The sequence below is a fragment of the Triticum dicoccoides genome, chromosome 4A (assembly GCF_002162155.2).
Source record: "Triticum dicoccoides isolate Atlit2015 ecotype Zavitan chromosome 4A, WEW_v2.0, whole genome shotgun sequence".
Taxonomy (NCBI): Eukaryota; Viridiplantae; Streptophyta; class Magnoliopsida; order Poales; family Poaceae; genus Triticum; species Triticum dicoccoides.
The window spans coordinates 591,805,919-591,825,327 of record NC_041386.1 but is presented as its reverse complement, the minus strand read 5'-3'; the positions used below and the strand labels follow the sequence as shown (position 1 = coordinate 591,825,327).

The following is a 19,409-nucleotide window of genomic DNA, read 5'->3' as shown; positions in this document are numbered from 1 at the left end:
TCCCCCCAGCAGCCAGCCGCCGGCAAGCGAGCCGCCCGCTCGCTCCCCCGCCCCGGAGGAGCTAGCGCCAGGGTTCCCGATCCCGCCGCCCGCGCGCGTCGGCGGAGCCCATGTCGCCCCCCCGGATCCGGGCGGCCTGAGCGCGCGGATCCGGCCGCCCGGCGGGGCGGGCATGGCGTCCTCGCCGGTCAAGTTCTTCTCGGTGTTCCTCGCCGTCTCCGTCATCGGCTGGGTCGTCTTCACGTAAGCCGCCCTCCTCCTCCCCGCACGCGCGCCGGAAACCGCCAGGAATGCCGGGGGCGGAGGGGATCCCGCGCGCGCCGAGCTTGGCTTTCGGGCTTCCCGCGGGGGGAATCCGGGCACTCGGCTCCGGGCGCCGCCTGCTGCTTAGCGCCGCTGCTTGTCGAGAGTCGGATTTTCAGTTCCGGGGTTGGTCGGTTAATTGATTGAGTGGTTGGTGGTTCCTGGCCGAGGACTGAAGTGGCTCACTTAGTGCCACTCCACTAGCAGCCGCAGCAGTGAACTGGAGCCTCGTGGGAGGGCTGCAACCTCCCGTCCGGGGAGCTCTCCGTGGTGTGGGTCTGGTTGGGGTTTTGCAGTGCCAAGTTTCAGGTCTTCAGTGTCTAAGGGTGTGTGTATACTAGCCATTTCATCTCATCGGGTGCAGCGTGTGCTGCTTTCCGAGCTACTGCTTGGTAGCAAGATCCAAGCAAGATCGGGGCTTTCGTCCATTCATTTCTCCGTCTGGATGGTCAATTGCAAACTTCTCCCCGTTTGCCCCCTAGTTGGTACCAATTGGCAGCAAAGTGGTGATATGGTCCGATAACTGAGAGCTCTTGCTTTTTGGTGGACGGTGTATCAGTAAAATTCGTCATTGTGCGTTTCGTGTCCATCTAGCAAAATTCATAGACTTGTATTATAGGACAATGTAGTAGCTTCCCTTTCTTGCCTTCCGCGTGCTTTATGGTTAATTATAGTGGCGTGTTCAAGATTTGTATGCTATTTGCGGATACTATATTAACCACATCCCTAGTTTCTCAATGATGGATTCTAACCCAATCAGTTCACATTACTGTTCACATGATACTATATCATGTAAATAAACCTTGTTGAACATCTAACGGTAAATACCAGGCTTCCCATTCTGTTGTGGCTAATGAATTAAGCCTGTTTGTTGGAACATATATTTCTACTACGTCTTTGTTATGGAAGAAAAAAGTGACATGTCATGAAGAAGGGTTTGACTTATCTTGACTTTTTGATTGTCATTCTACTGTACTGATTTAACGCCAGTCGCACACAAAACATTTATTCAACGACATAATGGTATAGAACTATAGATATGCCACAAACAATTTATTGTTCTATCTCTTAAGATAATGTGATGCCGATAAAAGTTAAATGTTCTATCACTTGAATACTTCAACATTTTTTTTGTGACAAAGAAAATCTGTAGGGAAACGTCTATTCATTCTGTGTTTGGATTCGTTGCAGGTTTGCTGCAAGATTGTTAGCTTGGTTCTTGAGCCGTGTATTACGTGCTTCCGTTGTGTTTCGAGTTGCTGGCTTCAATTGCTTGCGTGATGTAACCATAAAGTTCAGCAAGGTTTGTCTTTCATCTCACACTTCTATGTTGCTTGAAGGTCATGACTGTCTATTTTAAGCCTTTTCAGTTTGTTTTTAATTTAGAACAACTTGGTTTGGTGTATTCAGTTCCTTTTTCTACACGCAATCTGGTGCTATTACTTTTGCTACTTAGTCAGGGCTTTGCTAATTGTCATGCTTTGTTGCACTTTCAAGCAGATCATTATCTAATGCTTTTCATGTTTGTGATATGAACAGTTAAAATTTATGCTTTCCCACAATGTAGCCGGGTTGCCTAAGATCACTTAACTTACGGATGTTGCATACCCTCTAAAATGAAATAAATTGTTAACCATTGTCAACGCATAAGGTATCAATACAATTATCCTGATGAACCCCACCCTAGTGGCTCCATGAATAAAATAGCAGGAAGGAGATAACAAACGTTATTACCTTGAAATTGCAGAATATTTATTTTTTATAACAAAAAGGTCTTGACTTATGCTAAAACTCTCATTTCATGCTGGTTTTTGTCTACTTGTAGTGGAGATGGCCATACCATCTTTCCTGTCATAATATACTTACATAGTTAATAGCTAAAAATCAAAATCATTTGATGTTTGTTGGTGAACATGCATTTGATTACTTGCTTGCTAATTCATTTGTGCCACCTTTTCTTCTTCACAGGGTCCTCTTAAATCAGTTTCAATTGGTGAAATAAAACTAAGTTTCCGCAAGTCGCTGGTCAAACTAAGTTTCGGTGTCCTTTCCAAGGACCCAAAGGTGCAACTGCTGATAAGTGATCTTGAAATTGTAACTAGATCATCTTCGCGAAGCAAAAAGACAAGCAAACCATCAAAGCCTCGCTCCACGGGAAAAGGGAAATGGTTGATAACATCAAGTATGGCTAGACTTTTATCTGTTTCTGTGGCAGATCTGATGATCAAGGTAACCTTCTTATCTTGCTATTGCCTTATATTTCAAAATTTGATGTGTGTATGCATTTTGCTTGTTTTTAACTTGTATGACAATAACATATCTAGTGTTTCGACATTCAATATTTTGTTCCCTCTGCAATCTGCATTCAAACAGTTCTACTGTTGAATTTAGTTCAGATTGGTAGCTTTACATGTATAATATAATACCTGTTATTCCTTATTTCCCACTAGTTCAAAGTGACAACTCTGTTACAAGGGAACTATAGAGAGAGTCCAGAAAGACTAGGAAAGAATATATTTTGATAGGAGTAAAAGGTTACCTAGTTAGACTATAATAACCATCATTGGCTTAATTTTCTGCATGTTACATGTGCCTTTATGGCCATGTACACAATCTAAAAGGTGGGACCAGTGTAAAGTTTTCACCAACCGGTATTGTCGTGTTTTTAGGAGCTTTAGGCAGCTAAACTAAGCATTCATGTGCATGGGTCACCAGTATAGCATGCAGCATAATAATTGTTTAATTGGCATAGTTTTTCTGGCGTTCTGTCTTCCATATTCAATTTTTTTCTCCTGAAATGCATCTCAGCAGAAGTCATCACCCAACCACTGAGATGTGCTGGATGCACCGTTTGCTGACTGAAACATACCTTTTGTGTTTGGCTGTTTGCTGTTCTGTGCTGTTATTTATAATTGTTATTTCCACAACAATGATGCAGGTACCAGATGGTGCTGTTGACATCAAAGAGCTAAAGGTGGATACATTTAAAATCGCCGGACCTAATCATATTCTTGGTGTCAAGTTGCACATATTACCTTTAAATGTACACCTTGGAGATTTTGGGCTGATTGCTGATCCGGTGGGCAGCGGTAATCAGCTTGATACTTTCCAGTCTGATCAAGCTTCTCTATCAAGTTCTGAGAAATTTCTGGCACCATTTGTTTGTGAAGATTTGTTGGTAATTTGTGAGTTTGGTCATGAAAAGTGAGTTATTTTGTTCTTGGTAACTGTTATATTGGGTGCACATTTTGTTAATTGATATTTTGGATTGTAAATGTGGATTAAAACACTCGGGTCTCTAATTGTTATGGAAGTCATATACAATTTCTGATAAGCTGTAGATTATTCTCAAATTAGTTTCTGTTGATTAATTATCAGTTGGTTCAAAGTAATGCGAAAACACTTTCATATATCTAGATAATATAGCCAGGATACGAAAATCGTGTTTTCAATTGGCCAAGCAATGCCTTGACACCTCGTATCTTTATCATATTTAGGTTTCAATAGCTTTTTACTTTTCTTGTGTGTATTCAGAAATTGATAGTTTTTTGACAGGGAAAGAGGTGTTAAAATTGTTAATCTCGAATTGAAATGTGGAGATGTTACTGCGAACATCGATGAACGACTCTTTTACAAGAAACATGCAAAGCCAGAGAATAATGGTGGCTCTGAGAATGCCGGAGATGCTATCGCTGGTACTTCTTCAACTAAACAGATCTCGAAAAGCAAATCTATTCTACCAGCATTAAAGAAGCAGATGCTTGCATTTCCAGATAAGGTTTGTTAGCACTAAAAGTTTCTAGTGTAGGGTAAACAACAATTATTCAGTTCATTTACTATAGCACACTAATGTTGTTTGTGCTTGCAACAACTGTGATTCTGTTCGATATCTTTTGTAAGCCCAGTTGCAGCCCCAGCTCACATTCATAATCTTGCTTTTCTCTTCTCCTGTGAGTGTCCTGCTTAGCTAGCATTTCAGTCTCTTGGAAACATAAATTCAGTCAAACCAGCACATAATATTGCAGCATGGACAATATTTTATCAGGAGGGAGGCTTTGCAAACATCAACACAACTCCTGCAGTATTAATTGTATACCTGATTTGAGTTTAACTGCACTGTAATGTGCATTTGATGCAAGTCACTTGATGTAGTTGTCCAGGCAGAGCTGCTTTGGGTATTTTGCTGTGCTACTTCTGAAAATGGCTGGAGGCCATTTTTGTTGTTGCATGATTAGTCTTCGGACTTGGAGACTTCCATTAGTGGTTGGTAACCATGTATTTTAATCCGCAACATAGATTGAGGTTGGTTTTGTCATGTTTCTCATTGCATGAGTAGGATGGGTGCACGGTTCCATAAGCTAAAAGCTTGCCTACTTTATAATGACCAATGTTAGTAATATATCAATCGTGCATAGGCAGGGCCAAATCCTTTAACTTCTCACTTGTTAAATTAACTGCTTCGCCTGAGATAGAAGTCTTGTTATGCGTTTTTGATGATGTTTTGGAGTGCATGAGAAAACTAGATAGTAGGCCCTCAAGTTTGTACTCCCTCCGTTCCAAATTACTCGTCGCAGAAATGGACGTATCTAGAACTAAAATACATCTAGATACATCCATACCTGCGACAAGTAATTCGGATCGGAGGGAGTAATTGTTAGGAAAATTTGTTGGCACGTGGCTTGTCGCGAGCTTAATCATGATTCTGTGGCATATGTTCACACGCGATACTAAAATTTACAATCCTTCTTTTGGCAGTCGAAAATCAATGAAGAACTGTAGTTTTTTACTCGCTTATGTTTCGGCTGTACCTGAAAAGTATTGCTAAATATTATATTTGTTCTTTGGAAGGTTAGCTTCAGTCTGCCGAAGCTTGATGTGAAGTTTACACACCTGGGGGAAGGGCTTAGTGTTGATAACAATGTTACGGGGATCAACTTTACTAGTACGAAATCCCTGCCACAGGACGATCTAGAGGAAGCTACACCGCACTTCGATGTTCAGATTGTTCTTAGTGAGATCCATGTACTTCTCTATTGCTTTATCCAAGACTCTCGTTATACTTTCAGTAGCTATTCATCAATCAGCACTATTAACTTTGTTGCCTTGCAGTTAGTTAGAGAAGGCTCAAGCTCTCTGTTGGAAGTTCTTAAAGTTGCTGTGGTAGCTTCTTTGGATATTCCGTTGGATGTAAGCATCTTTGTTCACTTTAGTTGATTGACTATTGCAACTGCCCTTTAGAGCTAAAAAGTATGACTTCCTTTCAGCCACTTCTTCCAATCAGAGCCGAAATCGATGCCAAGCTTGGTGGTACACAATGCAATCTTATGTTGAGCAGATTGATGCCATGGATGCGCCTTCATTCTTCGAGAACCAAAGGAATGAAGCTTTCAAAGGCAAACTCTCATCAAGAAATTTCTCAAACAAAGGAGATCAAGCCAATTATGTGGACTTGCACAGTTTCTGCCCCAGAAATGACTGTCATGCTTTACAGCCCTAGTGGGTTGGTATTGTATCATGTAAGTTCTCTCGAGATTCATTTAAGATAAGGTTTGTTCTGCGCAGCACTTGTTTTATGTAGATGGCTCTTATGGATTGTAAATACTAGTATTTCTTTTGTCGTGGCATCGATTATGGATTGTGTTCGTTGTGATCAATGGAACCGGGGGGCTTTTGGCCGCCCTGTTTGTCTAAATTTTTTATATTTTGGTGTTTGGTGTCAAGAGTTAATTGATTGGTGATGGTTTAATCTACTGGTTGGTGTGTGTAGATGCAGATGCCTAATTTATTCTAGATGTACTAGAGGTCTAGCACGGGAAAATAATGAATAAGTTGGTACTGCGGCTGTGCAGGCAAGTGTGAGTATTGTGGATGAACTCTCATTATGGGTCATGAACACATACTATCTAGATACTAGTTTCTTTTCTTATCCCTACTTTCCATGTCTTAATAGCACATAGTTCTTCTGCAGTATGGTGCAAGTCCTCTGAACTTGTGAAAGTATAGTTTTTTTGGTATCCTTTTTACAGTTAATAGCACTTGGTCGTTTGACAATAGGGTGCAAGTTTCTCTGAGCATGCCAAAGTAACTTTAGTAACCTTTTACAGCATTTCTTACAATTTGTATTAGTATAAGCATCATCTTCTTCCAGTTCATATGTTCCTTTCATTTTGCAGGCTTGTTGCCAGTCATCACATGTATTTGCAAATAACATTGCCAGCAAGGGGATTCAGATACACACTGAACTTGGTGAAATGCTGGTGCACATGGAAGATGGGTATAGGGAATTCTTGAAGGAAAACATATTTGGCGTTGATACTTGCTCAGGCTCCTTAATGCACATTGCTCGGGTGAGCCTTGATTGGGGGTACAGAGAAATTGAGGTCCAAGACATGGCTGAAACTAGTAGACTTGCACTTGTATTTTCCATTGATATCAGTGGCATAGGAGTAAAGTTTGGTTTCAAGCATTTGGAATCTCTTCTGCTCAATTTGATGTCCTTTAGGGATCTATTTAAGAACCTTTCATCCTCTCGTGAGAAGGATAAAGAAAAGGATTTGGAGGAGAGACGGAAAAAGAAAACAAAAGGCATTGAAATATTGAAATTAAGCCTACAAAAGTTCTCTATTACTTACAGTGGTGATATAAATATATTAAATATGCCAATTGCTGATCCAAAGCGCGTGAACTATGGCACTCAAGGTGGTCAAGTAATTGTTGACGTTTCTGCTGATGGCACACAACGTACGGCAAGTATAACTTCGGAACCACCAGGCATTGGCCGCAACTTGAGGTTCACTTCATCTTTAGTTATCTCTCATCTTGCTGTATGTGTAGACAAGGAGAAAAAGTCAACACAAGCAGAATTGGAACGGGTGAAAGCAATGTACGAGGAAGATCACAGCTCTGGTATCAAAGTTACCTTACTAGATATGCAGAATGCTAAAATTGTTCGCCGATCCGGTGGCCTTACAGATGTCGCTGTTTGTTCCCTCTTCAGTGCAACAGACATTAATATCAGATGGGAACCTGATGCTCATTTAGCACTCTTTGAGACCTTTATCCGCTTTAAGTGGTTCCTGCATCATAACAAGATTCAGAGTTCCGGGAAGCTGATGACTGGAACTGGCAGTATCAAGGAGAATGAGCATGTCAACATAGCTGCTGGTTCAGTGAAACCTCAGAAGTCTGACAAAAGAGGTTCAATTTTTGCCGTTGATGTGGAAGTGTTGAGAATATCTGCTGAGCTCGCAGATGGTGTCGAAGCAAACATGCATGTACAATCTATCTTCACCGAGAATGCCAAGATAGGTGTACTATCGGAGGGTCTTTCTGTCAGCCTTAATGGTGCCAGGGTTCTAAACAGCACACGAATACAGATCTCATGTATTCCTTTCAGTACTGCAAATTCGCTCAGTGCAAAGGTTGAACCATCACCCAAGAGAGATTGGGTCGTTCAAGGGCTAGATGTTCATATTTGCATGCCATTCAGGTTACCGTTGCGTGCCATAGAGGATGCCGTTGAAGATATGATTCGTGGCCTAAAGCTTGTTTCTGCTGCCAAAAGAAGTATATTGTTTCCTGATGGCAAAGAGAACTCGAAGAAGGTTAAGTCTGGAGCTTCCAGTTTTGGATCTGTAAAGTTCGTGTTGCGTAAACTCATGGCAGAAATAGAGGAGGAGCCCATACAAGGTTGGCTTGATGAACATTACTATTTGATGAGGAACAAAACCTGTGAATCAGGTGTTAGATTAAAATTTCTTGATGATGCTATATCAGGAAGTGTAGATTCTAACCACTGCAGCTCTGAGGGAAAATTTATGTATGATGGAATGGAGGTTGACGTGCATGACACCACAGCTCTTCAAAGGCTGCGGGAAGAAATCCATAAGAAAGCATTTCGTTCGTATTATGTGGCTTGTCAAAAGAAGGTATTTGCAGAAGGGTCGGGGGCGTGTGCAGAAGGTTTTCAAGCTGGATTCAAGCCAAGTTCACGGAGAGCTTCACTTCTTTCACTTTCTGCTTCTGAACTTGATATTACTTTGACCAGAATAAATGGTGGAGCAACAGAGATGGTTGAATTTATAAAGGGAGTCGACCCTGTTTGTCAGGAGAAAGGCATACCATTCTCTCGACTATATGGGAGTGATATTGCTCTCCTTGCAGGGTCCTTGGTCATACAAGTGAGAGACTATACATCTCCTCTCTTTTCTGCAACCAGTGGGAAATGTCAAGGTCGTGTTGTGCTTGCCCAGCAGGTGAGGTCCATCAAATTCTTTGTTTGTATTGCTCATTCATGTTCCCAAGTTAATTTTATGCATGATTATAGCTTTGTTATAAGGCTGGAACTCATAGCACCCACCTTCTCCTTTTTGTGTTGAGAGTTTACTTCGATATATGTTAAAACATAGAGGTAATGAGCCGTTAATGATTTGTTACATGCTTAGATGGAAATTACGATACTTGGATCTGTTGTTTCTTTTCTGTTCCTATGCTATCTATTTTCAATCCCTTTAGTGTGCATGTTGACTTGGGGTTGGCTTCTGCATTGTGTTTTGACAGACCTGATTAAACTAGTTTGCACTAATAATTATATCAAACTTCATATTGTTTAGCATATTATCTTCAGCTAGTTTTTCATGGTAATGGATGACTCAAATTCCCCTATTTCACATGTAAGAGTTATATGACTGAGATATTCATTGAATTATTAAGGATTCCTTATAGGCTACTTATTAAAACATAAGGGTATGCTAATGTTTTTTCGAACATACTCAAAAATCGAGCTCACTCCTGAAAGCTTTAACTCTGCAAATACCTGCCAGATACGAGTTCTTGTAGGGACATTTAGATCTGGTTGTTACATATTTGGATGCAAGTCTTATTCAGAGTATTTTGTGTTTTTGTTTCCCATTGTATCTACTTGCAGGCAACATGTTTTCAACCCCAAATACACCAAGATGTATATATTGGCAGATGGCACAAAGTCAAAATGTTACGTTCTGCCAGTGGTACCACACCAGCAATTAAAATGTACTCCAATTTACCTGTTTATTTCCAGAGAGGAGAAATTTCTTTTGGTGTTGGCTACGAGCCATCTTTTGCTGATATAAGTTATGCATTTCAAGTAGCCCTAAAGAAAGTTAATCTTAGCTCCAGAGATAAAAGTTCTGGTGCAGCAAACCAACCACCTAAAAAGGAGCGCAGCTTGCCATGGTGGGATGACATCAGATACTACATCCATGGAAAGATAGTTTTGTATTTCAATGAGACAAAATGGAAGATCCTGGCAACAACTAATCCTTATGAGAAGGTAGACAGACTGCAAATTGTTTCTGAATACATGGAAATCCAGCAAACGGATGGGCATGTAGATGTCTCTGCAAAGGAATTCGGGATGTATATCAGTAGCTTAGAGAGTATGATGAAGAATTGCAGCTTAAAAGTGCCATCTGGCGTGCCCAGGCCTTTTATTTATGCTCCTTTGTTCTCTCTTAATGTGATTATCGACTGGCAGTGTGAATCTGGCAGCCCTTTGAATCATTATCTGCATGCACTCCCTATTGAGGGTGAGCCAAGGAAGAAGGTTTATGATCCATTTCGATCTACTTATCTCTCTCTTAGGTGGAACTTCTCCCTTAGACCTTTGCAGGTGCAGTCTGATAATGGCACATCATCTCCCTGCTATGCAAACAATTCAATGCGATGTGGGTCTGCCTTTGGTAGTTGCTCCAAAATAGCTGATGTTGATTTCCCTACAATGAACCTGGGTGCTCATGACCTTGCTTGGGTTTTCAAATGGTGGAGCTTAAACTACAGCCCCCCACACAAACTGCGTTCTTTCTCTAGATGGCCTCGATATAAAATTCCTCGAGCTGCTAGATCTGGTAACCTCTCAATGGATAAAGTTTTGGTTGAGTTCTTTTTCCGGGTTGATGCTACTCCCTGTTGCATAAGACATGCCACTTTAACTGAAGATGATCCTGCCAGTGGCTTGACCTTTAAAATGTCAAGTTTGAAGTATGAATTGTGTTACAGTCGAGGTAAACAGAAATACACATTTGATTGTAAGCGTGAACCTCTGGATCTAGTTTATCGCGGTCTTGATCTATACAGGCCAGAGGTTTATCTAGTGCGAGATGTTAACTTGTCCTCAGTTGAAAATGTGTCCAAATTAAAGACTACTACCCTGCCGTCACAGGGCAAAGATAAATGCACCATGGGCAGTTTTCAAGAAAAACATGAGGATGGTTTCCTCTTGTCCTCTGATTATTTCACAATAAGAAGACAAGCTCCAAAGGCAGACCCTGCAAGGCTTATGGAATGGCAGGACGCTGGTCGGAATCTTGAGATAACATATGTCAGATCTGAGTTTGAGAATGGCAGTGAAAGTGACCATAGTCTATCTGAGCATAGTGATGATGATGATGGTTTCAATGTGGTGTTGGCAGACAATTGTCAACGGGTGTTTGTGTACGGTCTTAGGCTTTTATGGACCATTGAGAATCGTGATGCAGTTTGGTCATGGGTTGGAGGAATTTCCAAAGCATTTGAACCTCCAAAACCCTCGCCTTCGCGGCAATATGCACAAAGAAAGATGATTGGGGAAAGGCAGAATGCAGATAGCTATAGATTAGCTCAAGATGCTACCTCTTCTACCCATGTCGGTTCTCCTTCGGTGCAGCATGCTGAAGCTCTGGGCTCTACTTCTCCATTGCATAGTAAACCCAATCGCTCCTCTGATATAGCAGGTATGCTTACTTTTGCTAGATGTTTCATGTGGTACCAAAAGTTGCAGGCTTCATTTCTTTCACTAGTTCACTTGTGTCAGTTCAAAAGTACAAAACTATGGGAATTATTACCGATTACCGCTACCTTTTTGGTTAAATCCTCTTTTTGTCCATGCTGCAGTGAAGTATGGCATGTTTGATGATTTGGATAAAGGAGGGAATCTCCATTTTATGGTCAATGTTGTCAAGCCCCAGTTCAACCTACATTCTGAAGATGCCAATGTAAGTGATCTTGAAGTACTTATATTCTGTTCTTTAACTAATGATAAAAAAATTAACACCGGCGGTCTGTTCAGGGTTCCAAAGTCATAGTGGCAACTAAACACGAGGTTGCGCTCGTTGCGAGTCTTAACTCAACACCTTCATATATGTTGGTAGTTTTTGGGTGTCACCAGTTTAGGTCAGTTTGGGGCCCCACGGCATGTTCTTTCATTTATAACCCACTTAAAGTAACACATTTTGCCTCAAAACAGCAATATGCCAATACATTATATATATAGCAATGATACAAAACGTATACGGATGCATGAAGGGGATTACCATACATGGATGAAACTATATCCAATTGACAGTGTAATTTACTATACACTTCGATACCATCTGTTTTACCGACCCATTTTAGTAACACGAGACATTATGCATTCAAGAAAAACTAACAAATCATCTATATCCAACGTAGCATAGCAATTTTAATAAATATCACTTCTTACTCTGAACAACTGATATAACCTTGTAGATTTAGTTGAGTGCTGTGCGTTGCGATAGGTTTCAAATGAGGAGTTAAATGCTCTAGAATTATTGGAGGGGTATCCGACTGTATCGAAGAAGTGTAAATTTGTTTATTTATTTTAAACCCCATTTTCTCCAATATTTCCTAGTATCAGGGAATATCCAGTATCCAATACAGTAATTTTGTGAAACTTCAGAACCACCTCGCCTGTCATGAACACTGTATCTCTTTGTGCCTTAGTCTTGTTTCTCTTGTGGGCTCTGGGCGTGTATGAATGTATAGTTGCTCTGTTTGGTAATTTTTATTTTCCTTTGGTGTGGTAGTGACGTGAAGGGGTCATGGAATTGGTGTTTATGTACCAGGCTCATGTAGATTATGATTTATTGCAATAATAGCTGTATGGCTTTTTTGGCAAGAAACTGAAGCTTGTGCTATATGTACCAGGGTAGATTTCTACTTGCTGCAGCTAGTGGACGTGTTATGGCACGTTCATTTCATTCAGTTGTTCATGTTGGGAAAGAGATGCTAGAGCAAGCGCTGGGGACAAGCAGTCTACACATTCCTGAACCACAACCTGAAATGACCTGGAAAAAAGCTGATCTCTCCGTGATTCTGAAAGATGTTCAGGCTCATGTTGCACCGACTGATGTGGACCCTGGTGCAGGCCTACAGTGGCTTCCTCGTATTCTCGGTAGTTCGGAGAAATTGAAGCGCACAGGGGCCTTGCTAGAGAGAGTATTTATGCCTTGCCAGATGTACTTCCGTTATACCCGTCACAAGGGTGGAACTGCAGACTTGAAGGTAAAGCTAAGAGTCTTAAGGATACAGGCCAATCCCAATGTCTGAGTTTGTACTGGGTCCAGTCTAGGAAAACTATATGCATGAAGTAATGTTCTTCTGATTATTGTATTTAATGATCCAGGTTAAGCCATTAAAGGAGTTACGTTTCAATTCTCCAAACATTACCGCAACAATGACTTCACGCCAGTTTCAAGTTATGTTGGATGTGCTTAGCAATCTCCTGTTTGCAAGGCTTCCCAAGTAAGATTCCTTCTAGGTTCATGGACCCTTTTCTTATGCTGAATTACTTATGTTTGTTGCTTTCAGTATGTGGTCATCGAGCTCGCCCTAAAGATTAATGAAGTTACTATACCACGGCATAATATTGTTTCGTAAAAGGCACATTTTTAACTAAATAAACACTGTCATTTTGTGGATAGAGGCCTCTTGCACCATGTGCCAAAATTTTAGTTGTTTTACACTTTGATCTACACACCATGTGAATGACACATGTTCGGTTGATATTTCAAAGAGGCAAGGAATCTTTTACCACTCTTCTTTGAATAAAGGTTTGTGCGTTTACATGTTTTTTTGGGTAATTTTCACTCGTAATTATCTAAAGCAGGACCTATTTAACGAGTTAGCAGTATCTCAAAATTCGTCCTCATTTCTCGTTAATCTTTCTGCCACAGGCCTAGGAAAAACAGTCTTCAGTATCCATCGGATGACGAAGATGTTGAAGAAGAGGCTGATGAGGTGGTCCCTGATGGAGTAGAAGAGGTGGAGCTTGCAAAAATTAATCTCGAACAGCGAGAAAGGGAGAGAAAGTTATTGCTTGATGATATAAGATCCTTAGCTGGAACTGGTGATAGTCATATCGACCATCTTTCTGCGGAAAAGGATAATTCGTTCTGGATGATTAACAGTGGGAAAGCATCACTGGTAATTTTTCAAAACTTTGTATGGCCTGTTCCAAATAAAAAATGTATTTTTTATGGTGCCTATATCATTATAATAACATCAAAGTACTTTTGTGTTTGGTAGCAAATCTACACATACTAGCCGAATTGCTGCATGTTTCTATGGTAGTAATAAATATCTAATCATGTGGCACATCAGTATACATATAAATTCATGGCCAGAAAAACTGACTTGTAGTGAAAAAACAAGTTAATTTTGATATGACATATTTTGCAAACATTAAGACAAGATGTTGAAAAGCATAAAGAGACCGCCTGAATAGTCAGGAAGTTGCATTCAGTGGAAGGGAGGAGGTGGATGGCATACGGACCATCCCCTGCTTTAATATTTATAGGGCTAAAGATAGCATGTACTCACTTTCTGTTATGTGTGTTGTTAGAGCCAAGTACATGTATCTGTTCCTCATACCACAAACATCTCAGACTGAAATACACTCTATTGATTCTGTTTGCTCTATATCAGCTTCAAACATAGGAGTCAAAACTTCCAGTTATCGGAGTGTAGTTTCTGTACAATGTTTGACTGATATTATACTGTAATCAGGTGGAAGGACTGAAGAGAGACCTTCTAAATCTCCAGAAATCTCGAAAATTTGCATCTTCTGCGTTAAGGAAAGCACTACAAAAAGCTGCCCAGTTACGCTTGATGGAAAAAGAAAAGAACAAAACCCCATCTTGTGCCATGCGAATCTCTATGAAAATCAGCAAAGTTGTATGGAGCATGCTTGCAGATGGGAATACTTTTGCCGAAGCTGAGATCAGTGATATGGTATGTGTTCAAACTTTTGTGGAACAGTTCTTTGTTTGTAGTTTCATTACTGTCTTTTGTATGTACCATGTGCCAACCCCAATGCATTAATTTACTGCAACTTTATTTTATTCTTTTGGCTATAAGCCTATAACTGATGTTTCACAATCTGAAGATTTTCTCAAACTACCTTTTCCCCTAGTGATTTGTAGTACTCCCTCCGTTCCGAATTACTTGTCGCAGGTATGGATGTATCTAGATGTATTTTAGTTCTAGATACATCCATTTCTGCGACGAGTAATTTGGAACGGAGGGAGTACTTTCCAATCGACTAACTATTCTGGTTGTTCAATCATTCATTTTTGAAATATTTCCAGGTATATGATTTTGATCGTGACTACAAAGACATTGGTGTTGCTCGGTTTACGACTAAGTATTTCGTTGTGAGGAATTGCATGGCCAGTGCCAAATGTGATACATTGTTGTCTGCATGGAATGCACCTCCAGAAAAGTAAGGGCCTAATTTTGGCTTTATCTCTAACATTGGTTATTCATCATATTATTAACGTATATATACCATGTTAAGCTAGTGTGAGTCTCACACTCAATTCACTTTTTAATGCTATGTCACATTAGTGGGCAGTCTGTTCTCAGTTACTTTATAATTCTTAAAACCTCCCAGTAGATCAACTGGGGTTTCAGCAAATGATGTTAACTGCATTCTATTGCAGAGGTGTCATGCTTCGTGTGGACGCGAAGCAAGGTGCTCCGAAGGATGGAAATTCCCCTCTTGAGCTCTTTCAGGTTAGTTTGCATGTGGACTAGTTATCTTATTTTGCGCCGAGCTAAAATGAGCAATTACTGTGCTGAAGGTTCTAAAATCCAAGATGTAGCTTAATGGCACCATGTCATAAGTCACATGGATTAGCATAACAAAACAAATTTAGTTGATCTGTAGAGATGTCTAGAATCAGTTATTGAGCAGAAAAAGGAAATCCATGAAAGGGAAACCCGTTAGAATGACATGAAAAGCAAATACTATTGTCCAAATTGTCTATCTGAATTCAGTTTCTCCCCGTAGATACTTTGGAATTCTCTTCGCATTCGTCATCCACTACAATACTAGCTTTTTCTGTCCAGATCGTTTATGGTAGTTTATACATTCCTACTTTATGCATGTTTTCAGTGGTATTTATCTGCCTGTTTTGGCCATGCAACGAGTATTTAATTTTGTTCGAACTAAGCTGTCCATGTAAACATCCAATTACCTGTAACCATATGTATTGTTTTATACTTCTAATATTTTTACCTGCTTGTTTGCTTGACAAGATTCATGTAGTACTGGAGTGTTTTTACTCCATGCAGAACATATGTTGTTTTAAAACCTCTGCTGCCAGAACTTTCATACTTTTGTACCAATACACAGTACTTGAGATTGGCCACATAAAAATATGCTCCTTTAATACATTCTGTTTCCTATATTTCTGTTTTCCCCTGAAATACTTTTGGAAGATGTAAGATCGTGGTTGTGTAATTAGTGATGCATACATACCTTATAATGTGGAATCATGAGATCAAAGTGATGGAAAAAAAAGGATGGTGGTAGTAATATTTTTATCCGATTGCCGCATTGCTGTCATTACACATTTACAAGCTGCTCTAAGCATTTCATGACTAGACTCCACTGAAACATTTGGTGCACTGTATATATGATTTATACTGCTACTCCATTAGTTATGTTTCTGTATTCACGATCGAGCTTTGCAGGTGGAGATATACCCATTGAAAATATACCTCCCTGAAACAATGTATAGAATGATGTGGGATTATTTCTTTCCTGAGGAAGACGATTCTCAAAGACGTCAGGTAAGCCGTAAATCATGCTTCGTCACATCTCCCATGTTTAGGGCCTCTTTGATTCACAGGATTTTGGAAATGTAGGAATAGGAAAAGTATAGGATTGCAGTGGCATGTCAACTTGAATCCTATAGGATTAGCAAAGAGTGTTTGATGCCACATGAAAAACAAAGGAATTGTAAAAAGAGGTTGGAGTGGATGTTAGATTTCCTATGAAATATAGTGCAAAAGATTCCATAGGATAAATTCCTATGGGATCCAATCCTATGAATCAAAGGGCCGACATAGGAAAAATTCATAAGGATTTCAATCCTTCAAAAATCCTAAAGAATTCCTTTGAATCAAAGGAGCCCTTATTATTTCTACACCTTGTTTGCTTAGTTTTCTGTTGATATAATTTTCATTTCTGATATTTTGATTGGGTGTAAAAGGATATTTGGAGGGTCTCAACATCAACTGGATCTAGAAGAACTAGAAGAGTATCTTCTGGTGCTGATGCTGTTGCTTCTACCAGCTATTCTATCAGGGAGCATGAGCTTCCTGGGAGATCAGGTACTTCAGTAAACGTCTCAAGTTGGCAAGGTTCACATGGAGACAATCCGCAGGTGAGTCACATAAGAGCAACCTAGGATATTTCAATGACACTAATATGTAGAATTGGTCCAAGTTTGGTGCCTCTGAGTTATAGTGTCATTCTGGTCTAACCACTTGTACAGAGCTGGGCCCAACCAGCCTGATAGAGCTATGAAGCTCACTATAGTATTTAAGCACGCCTTCAATTAAAAAGAAGTGCTAAAGCTACTCGTGTCGTCTCCTGTCAGATGGAATTTTCTTCTATTATTGGTCTCTCTCACAGAATAGGTCAACTGCATGCAGGTATCCAAGTTGCAGAGTCTAAAGGCCAATATGGTATGCGGTTCACATCCGGAGTTGGGACGGACATCTTCATTTGGAAAGGCCTGGGAAGAAAGTGCAACAGAAAATGCCACAAATAATGATGTGGTATCACTATTGAATTCTTCGAACATTACTTCAAAAAGCGACGGCTATTCTATGGCAGAGAACACTGTTGCTGCTACTGAGATGTTCAGGAGTAAGACTAAAGATCCCAAATCGATCAAGTCTGGTCGTTTATCTCACGAGGAAAAGAAAACAGGAAAATCCAATGATGAGAAGCGGCCAAGAGCTCGGAAATTGATGGAATTTCATAATATCAAGATTAGCCAGGTTAATATATCTCTATATCATTGGATCTGGAGACATCTATATCTAATATTTCAGTCTAATGTAAGTGTAAAACTTGCTGACACTGTAGGTTGAACTTCTTGTTACTTACGAGGGATCGAGGCTTGCAATAAATGACCTAAGGCTGCTTATGGATACTTTCCACCGTGTAGAATTTACTGGTACATGGAGGAGATTGTTCTCAAGAGTAAAAAAGCATATCATTTGGGGTGTTTTAAAGTCAGTGACTGGGATGCAGGTATGATGACTATTCATTCCTTGTTATGGAAACGAACATAATCAGAGATGGCATGGCCTCTTTTTTGCTATTTGACCCCCCTTTGATGTGGCAAGTGTCCACAAGTTTTGGACAACCTTATACTGTACTCTTTATTACTTAGAAAATTACTGACTCTTTGGTCTTGAACAGGGGAAAAAGTTTAAGGCCCAGAACCAGAGGGAAACACTTGATGGTACTGTTCCAGAAAATGATCTTAATTTCAGCGACAGCGATGGCAGTCATCATGGAAAACCTGATCAGTTCCCAGTATCATGGTTGAAGAGGCCAGGTGACGGTGCAGGTGATGGGTTTGTCACATCGATTAGAGGGCTATTCAATTCACAGCGCCGTAGAGCAAAGGCATTTGTGGTGCGGGCAATGCGAGGCGATGGGGATAATGAATACCATGACGAGGGGAGTGAGAGTGATGGTGAGTATCCTTTTGCCAGACAGCTCACAATTACAAAAGCTAAGAAGCTCCTCCGAAGAAAGTTCCGCCCAAGAGGGCAAAAGATCATAGGTATCCCTTACACGCCGAAACTATGCACTGCGGATCGAAAGTGTTAGTGCCACTGCCCTGGAAAGTATCCTCGTCACATGTAGGACTGACATTTTTTTTGGTTTTGTTGTAGGACCAGCAATGCAAGATTCTCTCCCGTCTAGCCCGCGTGAAACAACACCGTACCAGAGCGATTCGTCAGAGTCGTCTTATGAGGACTTCCATGAGTAGCGAAGCAATGCAGGCAGGCCATAGTATCTATTCAACAGGCAGCACAATGACTTGCGGATTGTCGCGAACCCCTTCACCGGGTGAACACAAGAAGCAACTATTCCGCCGGCGATGTACAGTTCTACTTCTACCTGCTGTGAGGTGCATAGTCTTTGGGGTAGTTCTGGGAAAAAAACTCCCCCTTGTACATAGTAGGGTGGTGAAGACAGCGGAGGAAAATATGTATTGTTGTAGTCAGGTGTATCGGTAAAGAATTCCAGATGTAGCCGGCATTATATTTTGGCCTTGTAAGTTAAATAAGAGGCCTTCTCACAAATTCTGTAACAGTATCATGAGAACAAAAGTCCTTGTCTCATTGCTCATGCCATTTTCGCCGTTTTTGCTGTGGATGAAGGCATGAATTTTTGCTGTTGATCTTGTGTTGTAATAGTTACTGAAGAAACACCCTCGTAGTGTCATGTTAAGTCGTCTTTGGTTTACAGGAATTTGCTATAGGATATGATTCCTATAGAATTGAATCCTTGGTTAGGGTTGGTCCCTATCCTACATATTTCAAAGGAAAAAGAAAACATTGGCTCGCCCTAATGGAAAAGTTCCTAAGCTATGAATCCAATGACAAAGGTGACCTGTAAGAAATATAATAGAAAGATGGTAGATGGTCACTGGTGATGTCGAGTTCATTTTGAGCTACAAGTGTTAAAAGAGTGAGCATGTGGCCAATCCTAGAGGTGACCGATGTAGTTGAGGGCCCAATTCTACTTTCTTTTATGGAAGTTATTTTTTGAAAGTTAATGGAAATAGGTACAAGCAAAAAAAATACTTAGTGGCTTGGTTTATATATAAAACAAAAACAAAAACACATAACCTACCTAACACACCTCCCTTCGAAAACGCCTCCAAGAAGGAAAACGATGCCCAAGTACACTATCATCGACCACCGTCTACCAGAAATCTTTTGCCCAACCAGCACATGACCACCCCACCGAACCT

The 19,409-nt window shown here is 40.5% G+C and overlaps 1 protein-coding gene across 3 annotated transcripts; it reads left to right on the top strand.

Moving 5' to 3' along the window:
- The first annotated feature begins 26 nt into the window (after positions 1 to 26).
- On the top strand, positions 27 to 18,831 carry LOC119287071 (protein SABRE-like). Of its 3 annotated transcripts, XM_037566568.1 has the most exons (24): positions 27 to 243; positions 1,495 to 1,606; positions 2,272 to 2,532; positions 3,242 to 3,507; positions 3,859 to 4,081; positions 4,456 to 4,566; positions 5,152 to 5,325; positions 5,413 to 5,490; positions 5,568 to 5,819; positions 6,477 to 8,558; positions 9,230 to 11,051; positions 11,212 to 11,312; positions 12,265 to 12,621; positions 12,743 to 12,861; positions 13,293 to 13,542; positions 14,125 to 14,349; positions 14,706 to 14,839; positions 15,060 to 15,132; positions 16,096 to 16,194; positions 16,617 to 16,790; positions 17,062 to 17,412; positions 17,501 to 17,668; positions 17,840 to 18,209; positions 18,322 to 18,831. In XM_037566568.1, the coding sequence occupies exons 1-24, from the start codon at positions 173 to 175 to the stop codon at positions 18,417 to 18,419; spliced, it is 7,971 nt and encodes a 2,656-aa protein (XP_037422465.1). In that variant the 5' UTR covers positions 27 to 172; the 3' UTR covers positions 18,420 to 18,831. The 3 variants fall into 3 exon arrangements, with proteins under 3 accessions (XP_037422465.1, XP_037422466.1, XP_037422467.1); XM_037566569.1 differs by lacking the exon at positions 4,456 to 4,566 and having other exon boundaries at positions 28 to 243; XM_037566570.1 differs by lacking the exons at positions 27 to 243; positions 1,495 to 1,606; positions 2,272 to 2,532; positions 3,242 to 3,507; positions 3,859 to 4,081 and having other exon boundaries at positions 4,562 to 4,605; positions 5,157 to 5,325.
- Positions 18,832 to 19,409: the final 578 nt, after the last annotated feature.

Bases quoted from the DNA above. Each gene is read 5' to 3' on its own strand.
- LOC119287071 (XM_037566568.1), top strand. From the start codon at position 173: ATGGCGTCCTCGCCGGTCAAGTTCTTCTCGGTGTTCCTCGCCGTCTCC. The intron at 5,491-5,567 runs GTAAGCATCTTT...ACTTCCTTTCAG, and splicing joins CTTTGGATATTCCGTTGGAT to CCACTTCTTCCAATCAGAGC. The intron at 12,862-13,292 runs GTAAGATTCCTT...TTTCTGCCACAG, and splicing joins CTGTTTGCAAGGCTTCCCAA to GCCTAGGAAAAACAGTCTTC.